Below are 22,884 nucleotides of genomic sequence, written 5' to 3'. Positions count from 1 at the left end.
CACCAGAAATGCTCCTGGTGCTCTCATGCCGGTGCAGATGGGGGCTGAGCAGAGCCAAGGCAGGGATTTCTTTGATCAACCCTTCTCCGCAGCAGGTGCGAGCGATGCACCGCCCATTTCCTTTCAGCAGCAGTGGCAAAGAAAAAAAATCACAACAGCCACAGCAAACAATCTTTTACAAGCAGCAAATATCCTACAGCAATGCTGAGGGATGGGACTCCCAACTTTCACCCTGAAATGAAATTCAATCAGTCAGTCGCTTTTTGAAAACCAGTCAACACAAGGCCTTTTTTAAATCTCCCCAATGTTTCTAAACACTAACCCCAGATTTTTCAGTTAGGTCACAGAATTGATCGAGCAGACACGCCCAGCCGGTGTGATGATAAGTAATGATTGTGGAACACAATGTGAAAAAGAGATATCATAATGAAAATTGAAATAGAGAATTAAATAGCATGAAATGTTAGTAATTTATTATATTAAGGTTTAAGTTAGGTTGTATTTTAACGTTCTATTAATGATAGAATTGATTTTTATATAGTTGGTTTGTGTTTAAGTTAAGTATTGTTTAATTAGAGTATATCACTTTAAGTGTATTTTAGGCTTGGGCCCTGAAGAAGTTAAGTTTATAAAGGTTTAATTGATAATGGATTTATATATTGTTAATTTGATACATATGGATTTTGTAAAGTTAATATAATTTAGGGATTCTTTACTAAGATTGTTATATATTGAGTTTAAGTACTATTTGATTCAAAAATTATTTTAAGTTTTTCAAAGGTCAAGTTTATTTGGCAGCAAAGTTTAGTTGTTTTTCTTTAAGGATGAGAAGGTTTTGACTGAAACAGTTCACAAAGTAATAATGAACATTGATTTAAGGAGAAGTTATTGGATTTATTGGATTTATTGGATCCTTGGTTTTGTTTTAGTATTTTCTGTTTTATTATAAGTTTATCAGTATATAAGAGTTGTAAAGGAATTTATTTTGAGTTTTCTGAGATTGATTTCATTGTTTAAAAATCAGTTTTATAGTCTGTTATTTCTTTGTATAATGATGCAAAGGGTGTTTGTTTTCAAATCCTTTATTTTTAACTATTTAAGTGTTCTATAAACGTTATTGTTAAGAAATTTTATCATGTTATCAGGTGATGATTTGTGCTTCGTTTTTTCATAGTGAATTTTCGTATGTGTTATTGTTGTTTATGTAATCTTATCCAGGTTACATGCCGTTCTCAAGTCTCATTTTGGATTTTAACTGTATTGTGCATTTTTCTAGGTGAACTTCCTGATTTATTTTTATATCTCTTGTGAGTGGAATCATTGCATTTCTATTTTTCATCATTCTCAAATGTTTTTCAGAAGATCTCAGAAAGAGGTGCCTGAAGCATTCTGACAACCTCTTGCCATTGTTAATTTTACGATTTCTTCAATTGGCATCCTTTTCCTTCAAAAGAGTTTCAAGAAAAATGAATCTTTGTGTCATTTGACCAGTTTATTGGTTTGAACTTCAAGTGTTTATTTTATAAGAAAATGTTATAATAGGTTGTTATGTTTTAAGTATCATATATGTATTCTTGGTATAAGTTTTGTTTTATATAATATGTTAAGGGACATCTCTCCAGTTTAAAGTTTGGGTCCTGGCCAGACCCTGATTTTAACTTGGACAGATGAGTTTGCCAGCAAAATTCAGAGGTTTCTGCACAAAAATGAATGATATGCAGGTCATTTTTGACCCATCAATTTGATTCTACAAAGGTGACAGCTGACACAGCTTTGAGGTGAAACTTGCCAGCCTTGCCTGGGAAAGGATGCCAAGGGTTTTCACTGAAAACAAATGTTTCAGCTGTTTGCAGACTCTGAACTGCTGTCACAATGTTTCTAATGATCATGCTTTGTTCAATTTTATATATGCTATTTAGAATATCTTTCTTTTGAATTTTCTTGAATTGTTATCGATTTTGATAAGTTTTATGCATTTTATCATTGAGGTATTTTGTCTTGTTCTATATTATGTTTTATATTTCAACTTTCTTGTTTCAAAAAAGAAGAGAAAGAGAGAAAAAAGGAAAAAGAAAAAAGAAAAGGAGTGAAGAAGTGCCTGAAATAAGGCTGGAATGAGGATGAAGATTTTGTATGTTTTAATCTCTTGAAATAATTATTTTACAGACTTGATTTTGCTGATCATTGAGAAAAATATGAAGAGAGTGCTAGACACTGGACAGATCAAATTGAAAAAAAAAAATCGTTCAAATTAGTAACTTTGAGCAAGGATTTTGTTAATGTTTTCACAGAGGTTGAAAGTGGGGTTTTTTAATTTGCAGACCCTCAAAAACAATTCTTACAGATTTAGAGATGAAAGCCCAGATCATTATTGTGGCAAAGACCAGACTGTTGACAATGTCAGGCAAAGATTTCTTAATCATTCATTTACATTTAAAGAAGAAATATTTTGAGTGGACAATCCAAAGTCACAAGATTTTTCAATCACGTTGTTAGGGCATTCAGAAGTTTGCACAGTTAGTTTTCCAGCACACAAAATGTTAAATGTAAAAGTGAGTTTCAGGGAAAAACCAAAAATAAGCCAGGAACCAGTGGAAGGAATGACAGTATTCACTGATGGTTTGAAAAACTCACAAATCAGTGGTCACATAGAAAAATCAAAAAACAGGGAAATGGGAATCAGATATCAAAATGGTACAATGTTCACCACAAGTTGCAAAATTGGTAACAATAGTCAGGGTTTTTCAGTTATTTCAGGAACCCTCAATCTGATCACAGGTTCAGTGTATGTTGCAAATGTGATCAAATGATTAGAGGAATCACTTTTAAAACATACAGACAAGGAAATTTTATATTCATATCTATTATGCATGAAAATCATCCTAGAAAAACAGAGAACATTAATAAACACATCAGAGTGCATTCTTCACTTCCGGGGTTTTTAGTAAGAGAGAATGCTCATGTAAATAGACTCACGATGCCCATCTTGCAGACACTGCCAGACATTTTTGAGCAAGCAAAATTGAGCCATGCATTTTTTCACAAAAATGCACAGGCATTGATGGGAACCTTTCACCTTTCTGAAAGCCAGACAAAGGAAATCTGTTTGCCAGAGTGCCAGTTTTTGCAGTCTCCTGTATTTACAGGAGTGGTCAATCTGAGAGGTTTGTAAAAGCCTTCAGCTGTGAGAAGCTGATGTCACAAAATATTCATCCCTTGGGAGGCTCGAAAACATTTATGTCTCAGTTGACACATTTTTAGGGGCAATTTTTGCATCATTATATACAGGGGAGACCACAGAACATACCTGCAAACATTTTTTATAAGCATTTACATCATTAGGAGTGCAACAAGAAATAGAAACAGATAATGGTCCAATTTACACAGGCAAGGTGCTTGACAAATTTCTGAAAAAACAGAGAGTCAAACATATTTTCAATATTCTTCATTCTCCCTCAGGTCAAGCAAGCAGTGAAAGAACACATCACACCCTGAAATCCACTTGGATAGACAGAAAAGGGGGAGGCAGGGTTGAACAAATGTGTTCAATTTTTGCAGGGTTGAACAAATGTGTTGAATTTTTTTAAATGGTTTTTCCTCAGAGCCCACTCTACTAATTGTCAGATATGTTACAAACAGCCCACAGGAAAAACTAAGGGAAAATCCTTTTGTTTTGATCAGAAACCCAGAGTCAGGACAGATTGAAGGTTCATTTACATTAATAACTTGGGGTGAGGGTTTCGCTTGTGTTTCTATAGGACAAGGACTGAAGTGAATGCCAGCGAGGCACATGTAACCTTATCGGGTGCAGACGCCAGTGGACGTGGACCCGAGAAGCAGAGAGGGAAGCACGCAGACGAAGGCAGACAACAACGCTGCAGACGTCTCGTCAGACAACGATTGATCACCCAGAGATTTGGGGGGTTTTTTGAGAAATCAAGTGTTGTTTGGGTGTTGCTGCATTGCAGGGTTTCTCACAGAGGGTGGGGACATGGACATGGGGTTCAGACAGATAGTGTTCATGTGCTTCATTCTTTCACCTGTTGCCTTGGGCAATAGGACAGACTTTCCTATGAGACAACCAAGGGAAAAAGTGTGGGAGACTTTGGCAAAAGCAGCAGGTCTGGACAGCATTTGCCTGACCCATTCGAAACCAGAGAAACCATTTTCAACATGCTTGGTAGGTGTGCCAGTGGAGGGATGGTCAGTCCCAGGGGACATCCTTCCAAGGGTTCTGAAGTTTTTTTTCGGATCCTGTGGAGGGATGGCATGTTTGGACACAGTTCCTTCCTGTGGCTCACTTTGAACCTCTGGATTTGGACATTTTGAGTCAACAAAAATGAAATTCTGTATCAAATTCAATCCATTGGGAGTGACAGAGACAGATAATCACATGATAAATGTCACTCCGAACCAGCTCTTTCATAGAAATGTATCATCCTGATGTAATTACACCAAAATGATGAGCAAACTATCCCTTCAAAAATCTGACCGTTCTACTAAAAGGGATGCTTTTGAATTTGCAGGGACAGAATTTGGCCTGCTATCCCTGCAAAAATCAAGGGTGGTCCATGCAGCATTGAAAGATCTTTTGTTAACACACAGCATGACCTTGATAAGAGAGCAAGGAGGAAAAAAAAAAAAAAATCTATTGAATGAAGTGATCCAAATTGTGACAATGATAATGTTAATAGCAAGAAAAAGGCTCGGAAAAACTGAGTGGTTCTGCTTTCACAGCAGGTGGCATCAAAAGGAGCCTTGGTGCAGTTGGATCAAAAGAGGTTGTGGGCAGAGTAAAGATGCCCATGTCATTTCTTTTGCATTGAATGATTTGTTAGCTAGCAGTGAGAAATGAGAACAAAGCAGCAATTGAACATCTATTGTAAACACATGGACACAAGTGTGATAAATTTGAAGAGGTATCAGAGGACCAAACACACCTGGAGAAAAATTAAATCATAGGTGGATGGTGTGTTCAATTTGTTTTACTTTTCACAGTTGTAGAAAAGAGATTTTGAAAATAGTTGTATGTAATTATAGGGTATTGTAATTCTTCTGATGCTTGTGCTGTCCTTGCCTCAGTGCATGAGACAGACCATGGACAAAGTTGTCGAAGAAGTGTTCTTGGTTCAAAAAGGAAAGGGAGATGTGGGAATCCAGGGCTTCCCTCTGGCTGCCCTGGCAGGTCTGGGACCCTGGCAGGGGGTCAGGAACCCCCCTGGACAGAGCCCCGAGAGACACTGTCTGTGATCTCTGTCCATGGAGAGGAGTTTTCAATCTTACAGGATGAATTACAAGCTTTGAGTGTTTGATATGAGTAATAATTAAGTGTGACACGGGTGCAAGAGTAAAATTTTAGATTTCTAGATTAGGGGTTCAGAGGGGACAAGATGGAGGAATTGGGTGTGTCTTGTCCTTTTCCTCCTTCTTCATGCCCTCCATGTTTCACTGTAGTGTTGGCATATTTCTATTGGTTTAGGCTGGGGACACACTGTTCAACATAGATGATAGATATTGGCACATTATTGTAAATATAGTACACGTAGTTTCTGGTATATAATGTTTGTACCATCCCACTGAGGGGCAGAGCCCTGCACACTGCCCTGCAGGACAGACCTGCGGCAGGGCAGCACAACATGTTATAGATAAGCAAGAATAAACAACCTTGAAAACAGCACAGATGAATTATGGCTTCTTCTTTGGCAACGGGGCAGAAAGACAGACTTTCTACAATCTCGGAATCACCAATACCCACAGATTCCGACATTTGGTGAGATTTTTGGTAAGGATTTTGAGGAAATTTTTATTGGATTTTGGTGGGGTTTCTGGGGGATTTTTTAGGTAGATTTTTGTGGGATTTTGGGGAGATTTTTGTCGGGTTTTTGGGGGATTTTGGGGGGTTTTTGTGGTTTTTCTCAGATTTTGGTGGGATTTGGGGCAGATTTTTTGGTGTGTATCCAGAGTGACTTTGGGCAGATTTTGGGCCTGGTTGGGGCAGTTCTGGGGCAGCTTTTGGGGTTTGTCTCCCATTTCCCCCAGCTGTGGAAAGCCCTGAAGCACATCCTGTTCCTGCCCCAGCTCCCTGAGCAGCCCCAGGAGCTGATGCTCCCTGTGCCCTTCAGCCAGGGAGATCTGGGGCAATCCCGGCATTCCGGGCATTCCGGCCGGGCTTTGGGGAACCGCGGGATGTTGGGGCTTGGGGGGTGAGAGGGTGAGGGGGGCTAGGGGTGGATTTTTTTGGGACAATATCAGGATTTTGGGGGGAATGTCTGGGGTTTTAGGGGAAATTTCTGGATTTATGGGGGAAAATACCAGGATTTGAGGGGGAGGCAATACTGGACTTCTTAGGAAGGAAATATCTGGATTTTTGGTGGGAAATTTCTGTGGTCTTGGAGGCAAATTTCTGGATTTTTTAGGGGGGATTTTCTGAATTTTTTTAGGGGGAGTTTCTAGTTTTTTTGGGGAGGAATTCCTGGATTTTTTTTTTTTTGTGGGGGAATTTCTGGATTTTTGGGAATGTTTCTATAATTTTTGGGAACGATTCTGGATTGGGAATGGGGTTGGGTTTGGATTTTTCCCAGCGCCAGCCCCAGCCCCAGCCCCAGTTCCAGCCCCAGCCCCAGTCCGTTTGATCCATATATGATCCCAGTCCCAATTTTATCCCAGTCTATATTTGATCCCAGTCCATAGGCTCCCAATCCACATCAGATCCCAGTCTCTATTTGAAAACAGTCCGTAGCTGATCCAGGTCTCTAGTTGATCCAAGTCCATATGATCTCAGTCCCAATTTGATCCCAGTCTGTAGGATCCCAGTCCCTATTTTATCCGAGTCCCTTGTTGATACCAGTCCATAGGATCCCAGTCCATATTTGATCCTTGTCCGTATTTGATCCCAGTTCAGTTCATTCCAGTCTGTAGGGCCCCAGTCCCTAATTTATCCCAGTCCCTAGTTGATCCTAGACCACAGGATCTCAGTGCATATTTGATCCCAATCTCTGGTTGATCCCAGTCTATATGGCCCTGCACACATTCCAGAGGTCTGGAATTTCAGCTCCCAGCCAGGAAAAGACATTCCCTTTGCCCTCAAAGGCAAAGCTCTTGAGAAGGGGCTGAAAGCCAAGTGGAGCAAAATCCTACAGAGACATTTCACTGCAGGCCTCCATAACTTCAGCTCCTGAACTAAGAATTAAAATAATAATTGGGAAATAAAATAATTAAAAAATCAGGGGTGGGTCATTGGGGGCAGAGGGGGCAATTAAATTAGAGGAGGATTCAATTAAATCAGGGGAGCATCTTTGGTGGTCCCTGAGGAAATTAAATTGGGGGAGTGTCTTTGGAGGTCCCCTGGGTCAAGGGAGACATGGAGAGAGAAACAGAGCAGGCAAAGAGAGGTGGGAGGGAAAGGAGGACACAAACACAATCAGCTGAGAAGGTGGTGCCCTGAAAAACAGAACTGCCACGGACTGGAGATAAACAGCACAGAAATCACTAAGTCTGAAAGTTTTATTTGCTATCAAATACATCCCAGCCACCCAGCCCCACACAATCCCCATCTCACTGCTCCAAACTGGGATCCCACTTCTCCCAATCTCCTCCCTGGCAGCTGTGGGATTGAGTTTTTTTTTGAGGTGGGAACAAGCAATTTGAGGTGGGATTAAGGCTCTGTGGGTTAAAATTCATTTGTTTTCCGTGGGATGTGAGTGGATTTGAGGTGAAAGATCGATCCCTCTTACCTTTTGGAGTGCAGACAGATTGAGAAGAGAAAAAAATGAAGGTCAACACGAAAGGAGAAGCAGCCAGGTGTGTTCCCAAAATGGATCACAGGGAATGTGGGTCACCAGGGCTGTGCCCAATGTCGGTTCTCCAGTGGGGGATGGAGTTTAGCTCTTCTCGCACTCGGGGCACTCGGAGGACTTCCCTTACTGGTGCCTCTGTTGGTGTCGGGTCAAGTGAGAGCTCTGTGAGAATCTCTTCCCACACTCCCCACACTCGTAGGGCCTCTCCCCAGTGTGGAAGCGGCGATGCCGGATGAGGGTGAAGTTGAACCTGAATCCCTTCCCGCAGTCGGGGCACCGGAAGGGCCTCTCCTCTGTGTGAACCGGATAGTGCTGGAGGAGATGGGAGCTGGTCTGAAACCTCTTCCCACACTTGGAACACTCGTAGGGCCGTTCCCCAGTGTGGGTCTTCTGGTGCATGATCAGGTGGGATCTCTGGCTGAAGCTCTTCCCACACTCCCCACACTCGTAGGGCCTCTCCCCGGTGTGGATGCGGCGATGTCTGATGAGTTTTGAGTTTTCCCTGAATCCCTTCCCACAGTCGGGGCAGCAGAAGGGCCTCTCCTCCGTGTGAACCCGATAGTGCTGGAGGAGACAGGAGCTGGTCTGAAACCTCTTCCCACACCTGGAACACTCGTAGGGCCTCTCCCCAGTGTGGGTCCTCTGGTGCTTGATCAGGCAAGACCTGTGTCTGAAGCTCTTCCCACACTCCCCACACTCGTAGGGCCTCTCCCCGGTGTGGATGCGGCGATGCTGGATGAGGGTGGCGTTGTCCCTGAATCCCTTCCCACACTCAGAACACTCGTAGGGTCTCTCCCCAGTGTGGGTCCTCTGGTGCATGATCAGGTTGGAGCTCCGGCTGAAGCTCTTCCCACACTCCCCACACTCGTAGGGCCTCTCCCCGGTGTGGATGCGCCGGTGCCTGGTGAGGCGGGAGTTCTTCCTGAATCCCTTCCCGCAGTCGGGGCAGCGGAAGGGCCTCTCCTCTGTGTGAACCCGATAGTGCAGGAGGACACGGGAGCTGGTCTGAAACCTCTTCCCACACTCCCCACACTCGTAGGGCCTCTCCCCACTGTGGGTCCTCTGGTGCACGATCAGTTCGGATCTCCTCCTGAAGCTCTTCCCACACTCCGAGCACTTGTGGGGCTTCTCCTCATCATGGAGCTGCTCAGGGACCCCCAGCTCCGAGCTCTGGCTCCATCTCCGGCCGCCTCCCCGGCCCAGGGTGGGTCTTTCCCCCTCAGATCCCCGTGATCTGCGTTTGCAGCCCCTCCTTGTGCGGGATCTCCGGGGCTTTTCCTCCCCGTCGGGTTCCTGCGCTGTGGAGCCGCTCAAAACGGCCTCTTCCACCAGGCTCTGCCGCGGGGATTTGTCCTCCCTGCTCTCCATCCTCAGCTTCTGCTCTGGGGGAGGAAGGACAAGGAGAGGTTCTTCCTCTTCCTCGCAGCCTCCCAGGGGCTGGGAATGGGAAATCCTGGTTTGGGGAAAACAAGGGATGAGCACACAGAGTTTGAAGCTCCCTCTGTCCCAGTCCATCCCTAGAAGTCCCTGCCCTCCTGGGCTCCATAAAAACCTCCCAAACACCGAGATCCAGCCCTGAAAAAGCCTCCCAGGAGTTCCCCGTCCCTGCTCCCTCCCCTTTGCTGTTCGGGGCTCCCCCCTGTCCCAGCTGCTGGGGTCAGGCTTGGATTGGGGGTCCCCCTTCTCCTCGCTGCCCGCCCTCCCCAGGCTGCCGGGAGTCCCAGCAATCCCAAAAGCTCCCCCCTCTTGGCTCTCCCCATTCAGGGGTGCCGGGGCTGTTTGGGCTCCCGGGCTCCCTTCTCCCCTTCTTCCCTGCTCTGGGCTGCAGGGGCTCCAAGGAGTCCCCCCAAGGGGCCTTTTCCGCTCCGCTTCGCAGTTCTTCCTTCTCCAAACATCTCCCCAAAAAACCCAACCCAGGCACCCCCCAGGAGACCTGGCCCGAGCTCCCCCTCCCCGCTCACCTGCGGGATGGGGGGCGATGGTCCCACAGGTGGGGGCTGCGAATTCAGGCAGGGCTCGACCGCGTGATTCTCTCTGCTCTGCTCCATCCGCTTTGTCCCTCCTCTTCCTCTTCCTGCCGCCCCTCCTCTTCCATCCCCCCTCCTCCTCCTCCTCCCTAAGCCCACCTCCCGCTCCGCCTTCATCCCTCCCCCTCCTCTTCCCCGGCAGCGCTGGGAGGGACTGGGCTCTACCAGAATCCTACTGGGATCCTACTGGGAGTGACTGGGACTGTACTGGTATCATACTGGGATCATACTGGAACCCCCTCCTCCTGCTCTCTAACCCCACCGCCTTCTGCTCCCTCATCCCTCATCTTCCATCTCTCCTCCTCCTCCTCCTGTGTCCTGTCCCCTCCTGCCTGTCCTCCTTTATCCCTTCCCTTCCATCCCCCCTCCTCATCCTTCTCCTCCTCCTCTTCGTTATCCCCACCCCCTTCTCCTCTTCCATCCCTCCCCTTCCATCCCCCCTCCTCCTCCTCCTCTCCATCCCCACCTCCCGCTCCTCCTTCATCCCTGCCCTTCCCTCCCTCCTCCTCCTCCCCCAGCAGCAGCGACACCCTCGGTTCCCGTTCCCGCAGCCCCGGCAGCCCGCGGCAGGAGCGGGGATGGAGCCGGGACAGGTCGGGATGGGCAGCGCGGGGCTCTCGGCTGCTCCCAGCCGCTGTTCCAGGGGGGAACCCGGCCCGGGCCAAAGGAGAGGCAAACTGGGGAAACTGGGGGCTGCACATCCAAACTGGGGCTGCCTGGGGACCCTGCCTGGGCACTGCCGCCCTTGGGGCTCCTCTCAGGAGATCAGCAGGGGGGAATGCAAAGAGGGCTCGGGGATGCCAGGAGTGGCAGCACTGGGAAGGACTGGTTTGTACTGGGATTGTACTGGAATCATACTGGGAGCAGCTGGGCCCATGCCAGGGCAGACTGCAGTCACCCCGAGGGAGACTGGGATCGTACTGGGATCATACTGACACAGAGTAGGAGCCTACGGGGGCCAACTGAGACCATGCTGGGGGCAAATGGGATATACTGGGAGTGACTGGGAGCATGATGAGGGTGACTGGGAGCAGCTGTGAGCAACTGGGTACATGCTAGGAGCAACTGGGAGGAACTGGGAGTCATTGGGTGCCTGCTGGGGATGACTGGAAACGACTGGGCTTATACTGGGATCATGCTGGAGGTGACTGGGATCATACTGGCAGTGAGTGCCACGACACTGAGGCTGACTGGGAGCGGTTGTGAGCAAATGGGATCGCGCTGGAAGGAACTGGGAGTGAGTGGGAATATGCTGGAAGGAACTGGGGGACACTGTGAGAGACTGGGAGGGACAGTGAGGGTGAAAGGGGCAACTGGAACCATGTGGAGCACAACTGGTTGATATTGGCACTGACTGGGAGCACACTGGCGTCATCTCTGGATCATACTGGGAGGGACTGGACTAATACTGGGAGTGTCTGAGAGTGACTGGAAACACACCATGCACAGCATCCCTGCACTGGGGGTGACTGGGAGCAACTTGGAGCACTCTGGGAGCAAATGGCATCATACTGGGATTGACTGGGCTGATGTAGCTGGAGGCAACTGGGACCATACTGCGAGTGATTGGAAGTTACTGGGATTATACTGGGACCATACTGGGAGCGCTGGCATGTGACAAGGATCATACTGGAGGTTACTGGGCTCATACTGGTGATGAAAGGAAGCAACTGGGATCCCACTTTGGGCTACTGGGAGCAACTGAGAAAAACTGGGATCATGCTGCAAGCAAACTGGAGGAATTGGGAATGACTGGATGCAGGCTGGAGACAACTGGGACATACTGGGCATGACTGAGATCATACTGGGATAACAAGCACCTTACTGGGATCACTGGGAGTGTCTGGGAATGACCACAGAGATGCTGAAGGCAACTGAGATTTACTGGGGATGTCTGTAACCTTACTGGGGTGACTGGGAACACACTGGGAACAACGGGGACCATGCTGGGGAGAACTGAGAGCGAGTGGAAGTGAGTGGGTCTACACCGGGGACAACTGGGCATGACTGGGACCATGCTGGGAGCAACTGGGATCATATGGGGAGTGATGGGGTTGATACAAGGGACAACTGGGGGCAACTGGGATCACACTGGGGAGAACAGGAAGCAACTGAAAGCATGCTGGGGGCAACTGGGATCCTACTGGATCTTACTTGGAGCAACTGGGATCAGGCTGGAAGCAATTGAGGACAACTGGAGTGACTGGGAACATGGTGGGAGCAACTGGGATACACTGGGAGAGACTGAAACCACAGTGGGCGTAAATGGGAGCAACTGGAACCACAGTGGATGATAATGGGAGCAGCTGTGCCCATGCTGGATTCATACTGGGATCCTACTGGAACTGGCTGGCATCATACTGGGAATGACTGGAAGTGTGCTGGCTGTGACTGGAACGATGCTGGAGGTGACTGGGAGCAACTGGGCCCACCCTGGGAGTGACAGGGAGTCATTCTGGGCAGGGCTGGAATCATACTGGGAGTGACTGGAACCATACTGGGGGGGACTGGGTGCAGCTGGGATCATCCTGGGAGCCACTGGGATTCCAGCAGGTGTGAATGGATCCTGGCTGGGGGTCACTGGGAGATACTGGGCCCATGTTGAGAGGAAAATCTGGACACATTGGAAGCAACTGGGACCAACTGGAAGGTACTGGAACTGTGCTGAGGGGACTGAGACCACAAATGGGGAAACTGGGATCATACTGGGATCACAGTGGGAGCAGCCAGGTCCATGCTGGGTGAGACTGGGAGGAGCCAGGTCCATGGAGGGTGACTGGAATCATACTGGGATGGACTGGGAGTGGCTGTGAACAACTGGAATCATGCTGAAAGTAACTGGGAGGAAGTGGGAGGGACTGGGAGCATGCTGGGAGTGACTGGGATATACTGGGAGAGACTGGGAGTCATAGGGATCATACTGGTGGTTACTGGGGTCATGTTGGCATTGACAGGGAGCAGCTGGGATCACACTGGGGGGCACTGGCATCATACTGGGAGTGACTGGGATCATACTGGGATTACAGTGGGTGCCAAGGGACCCTGACTGGGGGTTACTGGGAGCTGCCAGGCCCATGCTGACAGCCAAATGCACACACTGAGAGCAACTGGGAGCAACTGGGAATGACAGGAGTCATGCAGGTGACAACTGGGACGTACTGGCAGTGACTGGGATAAAACTGGGGGTAGCTGAACCATGCTGAGGTAACTGGGAGTGCCTGGCAAAGACTCTGGGAATGTTCCAGGCAACTGGGATGTACTGGGAGTACCTAAGAACATGCAGGTGGTGACTGGGACCACACTGGGAGCCACTGGGAATGTGCTGGGGGCAACTGGGACCATGCTGGGGGCAAGTGTGAGTGACTGGGGCCCTGCTGGGGGAGACTGGGATCATACTGGACTCATATTGGGATCATACTGGGAGTGACTGGGACTATACTAGGAGCAACTGGGAGAAGTGGGAACACACTGGAGAAAAGTGGGAGCAACTGGGACTTGCTGAGGGCAAATAGCGTCATAATGGGGAATGACTGAGAGTGACTGGGCTCATACTGGGAGAAACAGGGATCCTGCAGGGAGTGAGGGGAAGTGACCAGGGTGATACTGGGACTGACTGGGCTCATCCTGGGAGTGCCCAGGAAACTGGAAGCACACAGGGGTAGGAACTGGGCACCTGCTGGGAGCAGCCCCTGGCGGCCCCGGTACCCCCGAACCCCTTTCCCGGCCATGCCGCCCCTCCAGCCCCAGCACCCCCCATTGCCGGGTGCCGGCACTGCCAGGGGTCCCCCCTCTCGGGGTCCCCGCTGGGGCTCCTGGGGCTCTCCTCTCTCTGCGCTCCCGCCCAGGGAAGCCGCGGCTCTCCCGGGGCTCCCCAAATCCGGGGTCCCCCCGCCGCCCCCGCCGCTCCCGCGCGGTCCCCACGCGGCCCCGGCAGAGCTCGGAGGGCCCGGCCGGGAAGCCCAACCCGCACCGCGGGGGGACCCGCATCCCCCCGGCCCCGCCGGGGCTCTGCCGCCATCCGCACCGGGACCCCCCAAAAACACCTCCCGGGGACCCCCGATGTCCCCCCGAGGGCAGCTGCGGCTCGGCCTTGGAGCCCCGCCAGCTCCAAACATGCCCCCAAAAACCCCAAACCCAGGGAGCCCCGGGATATTTGGGGCCAGCTCCCCCTCCCTGGGCACCTGCGGGATGGGGGCGACGCTCCCGGGGTGCTGCGAGTTCAGGCAGAGCCGGAGCCCCGCGGTTCATCCTCCCCGCTCCTCCTGCTGCTCCCGCTGCCGCTCCGCCTCTTCCTCCCTCCTCCTCCTCCTCCCCGCAGCCGCGGGAGGGGCGGGGATGGAGCCGGGACAGGTCGGAACGCAGAGAGGGGTGGGGGGATGCCAGGAGTGACTGGGCTGTACTGGGATCATACTGGGAGCAGCTCCTGGGTGACTGATCCTACTGGGATCCTACTGGGATCATACTGGGAGTGAGGAGGAGCAGCGCGGTGGCTCCAGCGCTGGGGCTGGGGGCGCTCCTGGCGGGCGAGGGGGGAGTGGGACCCCGGCACCGGGACCCTGAATCGCCATTGCCGGCACCGGGACCCCCCCTGCTCCCCTTATCCTGCACAGGGACCCCCCTGAATCCCCCATTTCCGGACATCAGGGCCCTCTGCTCCCCTTTTCCCTGCTCCCAGCCTCTAGATTTCCCATGTGCCTGATCCTGGAACGCCTTGGAACACCTTGGACCCCCATTGCTGCCTTTCCCAGCCCCCAGCCCCACCTTTGTGCAAAGCCAGAGACCCTCTGAACTCCCCCTTCCCAAACACCCCGGGTGTTCCCACCCTGGTACCCCTTTTTGGGAAACCCTGGACTCCGCTTTCCTGGGCTCAAGGACCCCCTGGAACTCCCTTCTACCTCTCCATCGCTGCCCCCCCATTTCCATGACCCTGAGACCCCCCTGCACCCCCATTCCTGAGAACCAAGACACCCTTTTACCCCTTTGCCCGGCACTGAGACCCCCCTGCACCCCCTTATCGGGCACCAATACAACATGTTCCCAGCCCCCACCTCTCCCAACCCCCAGCCCCACTCTTTTCCCTACCTGGGACCCCTGGGCCCCCATTCCTGCCTTTCCCAGCTCCCAGCCCCTCCTTTCCTCACACTCAGGAGCCCTGGCACCCCCTTTCCTGGCACAGGATTCCCTGGACACCCCATCCCAGCTCTCCAGTCCCTGCACCCCCTTTCCTTGGCTCTGAGCCCCTGAACCTCCTTCCCAGCTCTGCCATCTCTTCATGTCCCCCCTTTCCTTGGCCTGTGGAGCCCCCTGGAACCCCAAACTCTCACTTTCAGCCCCCTCAGCTCCCCCAAATCTCCATGTCCCCCCAGTTCTCTACTCCCTGCAGTTCCTGGAAGTGGTGCTGTCAGAGCCCGGCCTGGGGGTCCCCCAGTCCTTGGTTGTGGGGGACGTGGACGGGACCCCCTGCGAGCGCTGCGGCAGCGAGCGGGGCCGGATGGAGGCACAGACACCAGGGATGGGGGCGGGAGCTGAGCTGGGATATTGGGATAGCCAGAGCTGGGATATTGGGATAGCCAGAGCTGGGATATTGGGACAGCCAGAGCTGGGATATTGGGATATCCAGACCCTGCTCAAGGACAGGAACCGGCCCATGGCTGACAGTGACCTGGAGACGGGGCCGGTACAACCAGAGCAGGGGCAGTGGGGGGAGCCGGGGGCTGGGCTGGGATCTGTGGGAATGGAGGAATCTGAGGGGTTGGGATGGGATCTCTGGGGATGGGGGGGATCTGTGGGGCTGGGATGGGAATCCAGGGAGCAGCAAGGGGCTCCCTGGGGCTGGGACACGACTCAATGGATCTGTTCTCTCCTCGTTCCCAGGTTTCCACACAGTGCAGGGGGTTTCCAGCTGTGACCTCCTGTCCAATGGAGCATCCATGGATCCCACCAGTACAGCTACGAGGGCTGGGATTTCATCTCTTTCCTGCTGGGATCCAGGAGCTTTGCAGTGTCCAACGGTGCTCTCTGGATATCCCAGAGGTGCTGGGAACACAAAGGGATCATGGTGGAGCAGATGAAGCATTACCTGGGCCACACCTGTGTGGAAAGGCCCCCAAAATACATCAGATATGGTCGGGAGGCTCTGGAGCACAAAGGTGGGTGTGGGAAGGGAAAGGCAATTCCTATGGGAATGGGGGATTTAGGAATGGGGGACTTGGGAATGCAGGTATTGCCATGGAATTTCCATGGCCAGATCTCACTCTCATCCCAGTCAGGTGAGAATTCCATGGATGGATCTCCTCCCTAACCCACCGCCATGGGAATTCCATGGGGAAATGATTGGAATTGATGACTAATCCAGTGAGAGCAGTGCAATGAGAAGTATTCCCTGCGAGGATTCCATGGGACATTGATCCCAGAGGAGTGCAATGAGAAGTAATTCCTGCTGGGATTCCATGGGACATCGATCCCAATCCTTTGCCCAGGCTGGCTCTGCTGTGCCCGTGGCAGCACCAGGGGAGTGCCCTGTCCCTGCCCTGAGCCCAGCAGGAGCCTTTCCTTGGGTGTTCCGTGCCCTGCCCGGGGCAGGAGGGCACTGCCGGAGCGGCTTTGGTGGCCCCGGGCACCCGGCTGGGCTGCAGCCACTGCAGGGGCTCCTGGGGAATGTTCCAGAGCAGAGCTGAAAGCAAACAACAGTTTCTGGAGGGGATTCTGCCCCTGGGCCTGTGCTGGGAGCCCAAGGGCAACAGCCCAAAGTGCTGGGGCTCAGTGTCCCTCAGCCAGGCCGTGTTCCCTGGCTGTGCCCTGTCCCTCTGATATGCCCTGTCCCTGTCCCCTGTCCCTTGGCTGTGCCCTGTCCCTGTCCGTAAGCTGTGCCCTGTCCCTGTGCCCTGTCCCTGTCCCCTGTCCCTTGGCTGTCCCCTGTCCCCTGTCCCTGTCCCCTGTCCCTCAGCTGTCCCCTGTCCCTCGGCTCTGTGGGGCCAGGGGTGGCAGCAGGACCTGGGGCAGCCCTGGGGGAGAACAACCCTGAGCCCCAGCTGGGCCAGTTCCCCCAGTTCCCCCCAGGCCACTCCCAGCATGGGCCCTGTGGCTCCCAGTCACCCCCAGTATGGTCCCACTCACTTCCAGTTACACTCAGTGTGATCCCAGTATCATCCTGGTCACTCCCTGTGTGATCCCAGCATGATCCCAGCATGTTCCCAGGTGTTCCCATTCACTCCTATAATAGTTCCAGGCAGTCCCAGTATGGTTCCAGTCCTTCCCAGTATGATCCCAGTATGAACCCAGTCACTCTCATTATGGTACCATTTGCCCCCAGTAAGGTCCCAGTCACTCCAAGTCACCCAGTATGATTCCAGTCACTCCCAGTATGATTCCAGTCCGGATAGCGCTGCGCTGTCAGGCTCAGCCTGTCTGGGTCCCTCGGCTCAGCTCCCAGCCACAGGCAACTTAGTGAGCACCTCTGGAGTGATTTCAGCTCTGTGAGTTCAGCTCTCGGTGATTTCGCTCTGAGCTCACAAGTGCCTCTGGCAGACACACAGGGATAGAGAGAGGAAAAGGCTGTATGCGGTTCCACAGCGATGTCCTTTATTGCCAGCTCCTCTGAAGGGATGCAGTGACAGTTCTTCTGCTGAACTGGGCAGAAATGGGCGTTTATATGGGGTACTGGGGTGTTGGAAATTGTCCAATCGCCAGAGTTGAGAAGAATACGACCAATACCCTTACAGTGAGATAAGAAGGGTCTGAATGCAGAAGAGGGGCTTCTTTGGTCCAGTCACCGTGACTCGGCATTTCTTATCTTAGGTGAGTGACTGCCAGGGAGGCCTTGCAGGGCCTCTGACTGCTACAGTCAGGCAAGGTGGTCGTGGTGTTGCAAGGGTGAGATTATATCCAGGTAGGAATGCTTGGTTCCTCCCGCTGGGCGGAGCATCCCACAATGGGATGATGTAATTTTATCAGCCCTGCAGTGACACTCAATGGCCCATTAACAGAAGATGGCCCCTGGAGGGCATTATCAGGGCTGAGCCATGGAAGAGATAAAGAACACTGCCCCACCTGTTGATAACAGTTTATGAAGATGGTGACTGAGAACACTTTTGGTTACATCTGACATTGTAACCTGAAACAGTGAGGCAATCCCTGCTCGGGGTTGGGGGTGAACACCACCCCCCTTACCCAAACTGGCTCAGGTGTAAAACCCCCACCCTGGGAAGGACACGCACACAGGGGACAATGTCACACTTGCCCCGCCCCAGGGGGAGATCTCTGTCCTGTCACTCCCTTGCTCTCCCCCCTTTTCTCTTTCTTTCCATCTCTCTCTCTACCTCACATTTACTGTTCAGGAAAATCCACTTTAAGTTTGGTCTCCTTAGCACCTTCATTGGGGCAGAGGCATCTCTCTAAGAATTTTATTAACCAGATTGCGACGTTATTTTGGCACAGTGAGTTCAGGGCACTGCTGTCTGACCCCAAGTGCCTTTGACAACAGCCTGGTTCCCTCCTATGAGGAGGTTCTGCCTCTTTCTGGAGGAACTCTTGGAAACTTGGATGCAGCTTCCTCTGAGTGACTTTTGGTAGAACTTATGAGGAAAATGGCTGTTGTGGGTGGCCAGTGTAAAGAAAGAATTTTCTTGTCCTTCCTTGAAATTTTTTTTTAAATAACTGGAGAAAAGGGACCAAATGATACTAGCAAGACTGACAAGGATCATTCACCCCAATGTGAGGAATTCAAGACCAGTAAATTCCTACAGGAAGCCCAGCTCAAGTAGATAAATTCCCAAATAACTCCTGGATTCACAGGTCTGGGGACTTTGCCAAATATGAGAATCATTATTTTCTTTGTTCCTGTCACCTTTGTGACAGCTACACAGAGCTTTCCCTTCCCTTTATTAATCTGTACTGGGCCAAATTTCCACTTTCCTTTTATCGGAACCTGCCAGCAGCTGAGCTGGAGCTGTGCTGGAACTGATGAAACTTGGATTTGCCACAGAATTGCTTCTATTTTCAGTATATTCATGTTTGGGATTTGTTTGTGTTTCCATCACAGGTGACTTGTGGGAAGAGCAAATCTTCCCCAAGGCATTTTATGGAGGGCAAAGTTTAATTTCTGCCAAGTTTGTTTTGTCCAGTGCCCAGGGGATGCTCAAGGGCTCTCTGGTTTTGGTTTGGCCCTAATTTTCTTCTGATTTGTCTTTATCACTTAAAAACACCTGAAAAATGACTAAAAAGAGTATTGACCAGAGATGTCAAAAGTCCCTCCATCTAAGAGTTATTTGAGGTGGAATTTACGGTTTGGAAACACATTCTGGGGGATTTGTGGGTTCTTGGGGGATATATGGGAGTATTCTCCATATCTTTGCACTCCAAAAGCCACGGTGGATTGCTCTGTCACCGCAAAATTACTCAATCCCACCTCAAAATGGCTGGTTCCCATCTCAGTCCCATGCAAAAATTACTCAATTCCTCTGCCTCCAGGGTTAGATGGGGTTGGAAGGAGATTGAGAGAAGTAAGATCCAAATTTGAGGTTTTGGGATCAGGATTGTATGGGGCTGGGTGGGTGTGATTTATTTTGATAATTAATAAAACTTCCAGAAGTATTGATTTCTGTCCCATTCATTTTCTGTCAGTTCTGGTTTGCTTTTCAGAGTGCCGCCTTCTCAGCTGATTTTGTTTGTGACCTCCTGTCCCAGACTGAAAAGCAAGATGTGTTCTATTTGCCATCTGTGTGACAGTTGTCCTGTGTTAAGTGGGCAGTTTTTCCTTATCTCTTCCACAATCAGTCCTCCCTCACGGGAGACATCTACTGATAATGGGCTATTGAATGTCACTGCATGACTGATAAGAACTGTAACATCCCATTGTGAGCTGCTCCACCCAGAGGGAGGAGCCAAGCATTCCTACCTGCATCTAATCTTGAGATTCTGGCCCACCAACACAGCTTTTTCTGGGCTGGATTTCTCAGAGGAACAGCTGCCTCTTCCTCTTCAGAAGAAGACACCCTTTTCTACAGGATCACTTCTCCAACAGAACCACACCTGACACTGCAGGAGGACTGCAGCCACCATTCCAATTGGACTGCGGCCAACACCCTGTCCAACAGAGTGTCTGGTTGTATTCTGGCTCTCTCAGTGTTGTTTTGGTTCATATTTTCATTTTCTTCCCTAATAAAAAGCTGCTATTCCTGCTCCCATATTTTTACTAGAGAGGCCCCCCTAATTTCAAATTTTTAACAATTCAGAAAGAAAGAATCTACATTTTTCCATTTCAGGAGAGGCTCCTGCCTTCCTTAGCAGACACCTGTCATTCCAAACCAAAACACCTCCTTTCTCTCCTGCCTCTCTTTGCCTGCTCTGTTTCTCTCTCTGTGTCTCCCTTGACCCAGGGCAGCTCCCACCAAAGGCCCTGCCCTGATTTAATTCCCAATCCATGAGCTACGACAACCATGGGTGAAGTTATGAAGGCTGGCAGTGAAATGTCCCTGTAGGATCTTGCTCCACTTGGCTTTTGGCTCTTCTATAAGAGCTTTGCCTTCAAGGGCAGGAACATCTTTTCCTGGCTGGGAACTGGAATTCCAGCCTCTGGGAGTGTGTGCCATGGATCCCAGAGGGGCATTCCCGAGGCTCCCAGGGTGCTGCTCCTGCCGTGCCTCCCAAGGAGCTGTGCAGGGCAGGGGACAAGGTGCAGCAGCTGTGTTGGTGCTGCAGTGCCACGACAGCCCCTGGTTCCAGGAGTTTCCGCACTGCCAACAGCCGTTCCTGGGATCCATGATGCCCTGCTGTGTCCCCATGGATATTTGGTGGCATTAAGTTCTTCAGTGTCACAATGGCCACCTCGCTCCATGAGCTTCCGCAGTGTCCAAATGGCCTCCTTGGATGGGCAGTGTCACCATGGACCATTGGCTACATGCAGCCCCGCTGGGTCACCGTGGACTCCTTGGTTCCATGAGGTTCTGGGGGTGTCTCCATGGTCTCCTTGGATCCACAGTGCCACAAAGGACCACTGGATCCACGTGGCCCTGCTGTGTCACCATGGCCCCTTGGTTCCATGGGACCCCAGGGTCACTATTGTCTCCTTGCTTCCACGTCACCCCCTCAGTGCCAAAATGGCCCCTTCGTTCCATGGGGGACACAAAAGATTTATGGAAACATTGAGCAAATCCTGCTTAACACACCTGGGAACACCTGTTTGCATTCCAGAGGGAGGTTAAAGGTGAGGATGGCACCAGCAGCTTCAATCTGCAACAGAGATCCAGGGAAAGGAGTGGGACAGAGATTTCAACTGGGAGACGCAGAGAATTCTGCTTCCAGAGATCATTTCTGGTCACACTGTTCCTTGTACAAAGGTGACACCATTCCAGGCAGCCTGTACTGAGCAGGTGGCTCCTGAGTGGGGTTTGTTGTTTAGGAAACCTGCTCAGGCTTTTCCATTCTCTCCTTCCCAAGAGGAAAACTTCTCCTGGGCCTGTGTGCAGGCAGAGCCCTGAGGAGAGCAGGTGGGACACGGTGCAATGGGCTGGGACATGGAGCTGCAGAGCTCAGGGACAAGGTTCTGCTGCAGGGCACAGGGATGTCAGTGCCAGGTGGGCGATGTCAGGCATGGTGAGGCTGGGGGTGAGGAGCAGCTTGTCCAAACAGGGTCAGCCCTCAGGGGACTCATTCTTCTACATGCCCAGACCTCCTAAGGAGAACTTCAGTGTCAAGATCACCTGGGGAATGCTTCTATCAGCTCTTCTCTGAACTGGAAAATAAGAGAATACTCACTTGATTAAAGAAAAAATGTCATGAGGTGCACTTGGAAATCTTCCTCCTTACAAGAACTCCAAACTGACTCCAATCAGCTGCACAAGCCCTGGAGACTTGCAGATAATTGAATGAAGACAAAGCGCCCCTAAGGGCTTCCTTTTCTTTAATGATCCCCATGGAGGATTTGGGGTGAAGTCCAGAACCCTCAGGCACTGAGAGAAGGCTGAAGAAGCTGCTCAAGGAGTCAGGAGCAAAACTCCAAGTCCCTTGGGCCCCAATGGGGGCAGAGACTGCCAAAGGCTCCCCAGGGACTGGTGAGAGCAGATCCTTGAGGCCAGGATTGCAGGGAGCCAAAGGCTCAGAGCAGGGAACTGCAATGCTGAGCAAGGCCTGGGCTGGCTGGGGGAAGCAGAAAGGCCAAGCCCTGAGCCCAGCCTGGCACAGCAGGGCCTGTCCCTCACGGGGGGCTCGGGGCTGTTTGTGGGGCAGGGGGATGTGAGGGGCAGCAAGGACAAATGTCACAAACCTGCGTGACCCTGCAGATCCTCACGGAACCAAGGGGCCAGGGTGACACTGTGCTGCCTCATGGAATCAAGGAGACCAATGTGAACTCGGTGACCCCAAGGAAGCAAGGGTCCATGGTGACCTTGTGCAGCCCATAGTATCACAGAGGAGCCGCTGTGACACAGCGAGGGCACACGGAGCCCAGGGGCCATTGTGACACATCAGGGCTTTGTGGAACCACGAAGCCATTGTGACATTGCAAGGCCTCATGGAAGCACGGGGCCATTGTGACACTGCAGAAGCAAGGGGAACATTGTGACACTCCAGGGCCTCATGGAACCAAGGAGACCATTGTGACACTGTGGGGTCCTACGGAACCAAGGGAACATGGAACAGGTCTGGCTGGCTGGGCCTCCTGGGGACCACCTGACCACCTTGGCATGTCGAGGGCTGCTTCTCATCTGCCCCTGAAGCCCTGGGGCTCTGGGCTTTCCTTCCTATGGGAGAGAACTGTCCTTCTCCTCCAGGGAACCAGGGCCAAAACTGGGATTTCTTCTCCAAATTTCCTTATGTAAAAGGATTGTTTCCAGATGAAATCGACCAGGAGAGACAGCTCTGGCAGGCTTGGCCACTCGGGGGCCACCTCTCATCTGCCTTTCAAACACTAGAACCATGTGCTTTTCTTTCTTATGGGAAAAAAACATCCTTCTTGACCAGGCACCCATGGCCAAAACTTGGGATCTGCCTCCAGAATTCCCTGTATCCAAGGATAGCTCCCAGACAATAGCTGCCAGGACTGACAAGTCTGGCTGGCCTTGGCT

The 22,884-nt window shown here is 51.2% G+C and overlaps 1 protein-coding gene across 1 annotated transcript in view; it reads right to left on the bottom strand.

Annotated features, from left to right (window-relative positions):
• Nucleotides 1–22,884, bottom strand: part of LOC140681477 (uncharacterized) — a 472,703-nt gene that overhangs the window by 167,771 nt on the left and 282,048 nt on the right. The window contains 2 exon segments of the mRNA XM_072921312.1: nt 8,137–8,924; nt 17,981–17,987. Of these exon segments, the coding sequence (XP_072777413.1) occupies nt 8,137–8,924; nt 17,981–17,987 (795 nt within the window).

Source organism: Taeniopygia guttata, chromosome 36 (genome assembly GCF_048771995.1).
Source record: "Taeniopygia guttata chromosome 36, bTaeGut7.mat, whole genome shotgun sequence".
NCBI classification, from domain to species: Eukaryota; Metazoa; Chordata; class Aves; order Passeriformes; family Estrildidae; genus Taeniopygia; species Taeniopygia guttata.
This window is presented reverse-complemented; position numbering and strand designations above follow the sequence as displayed.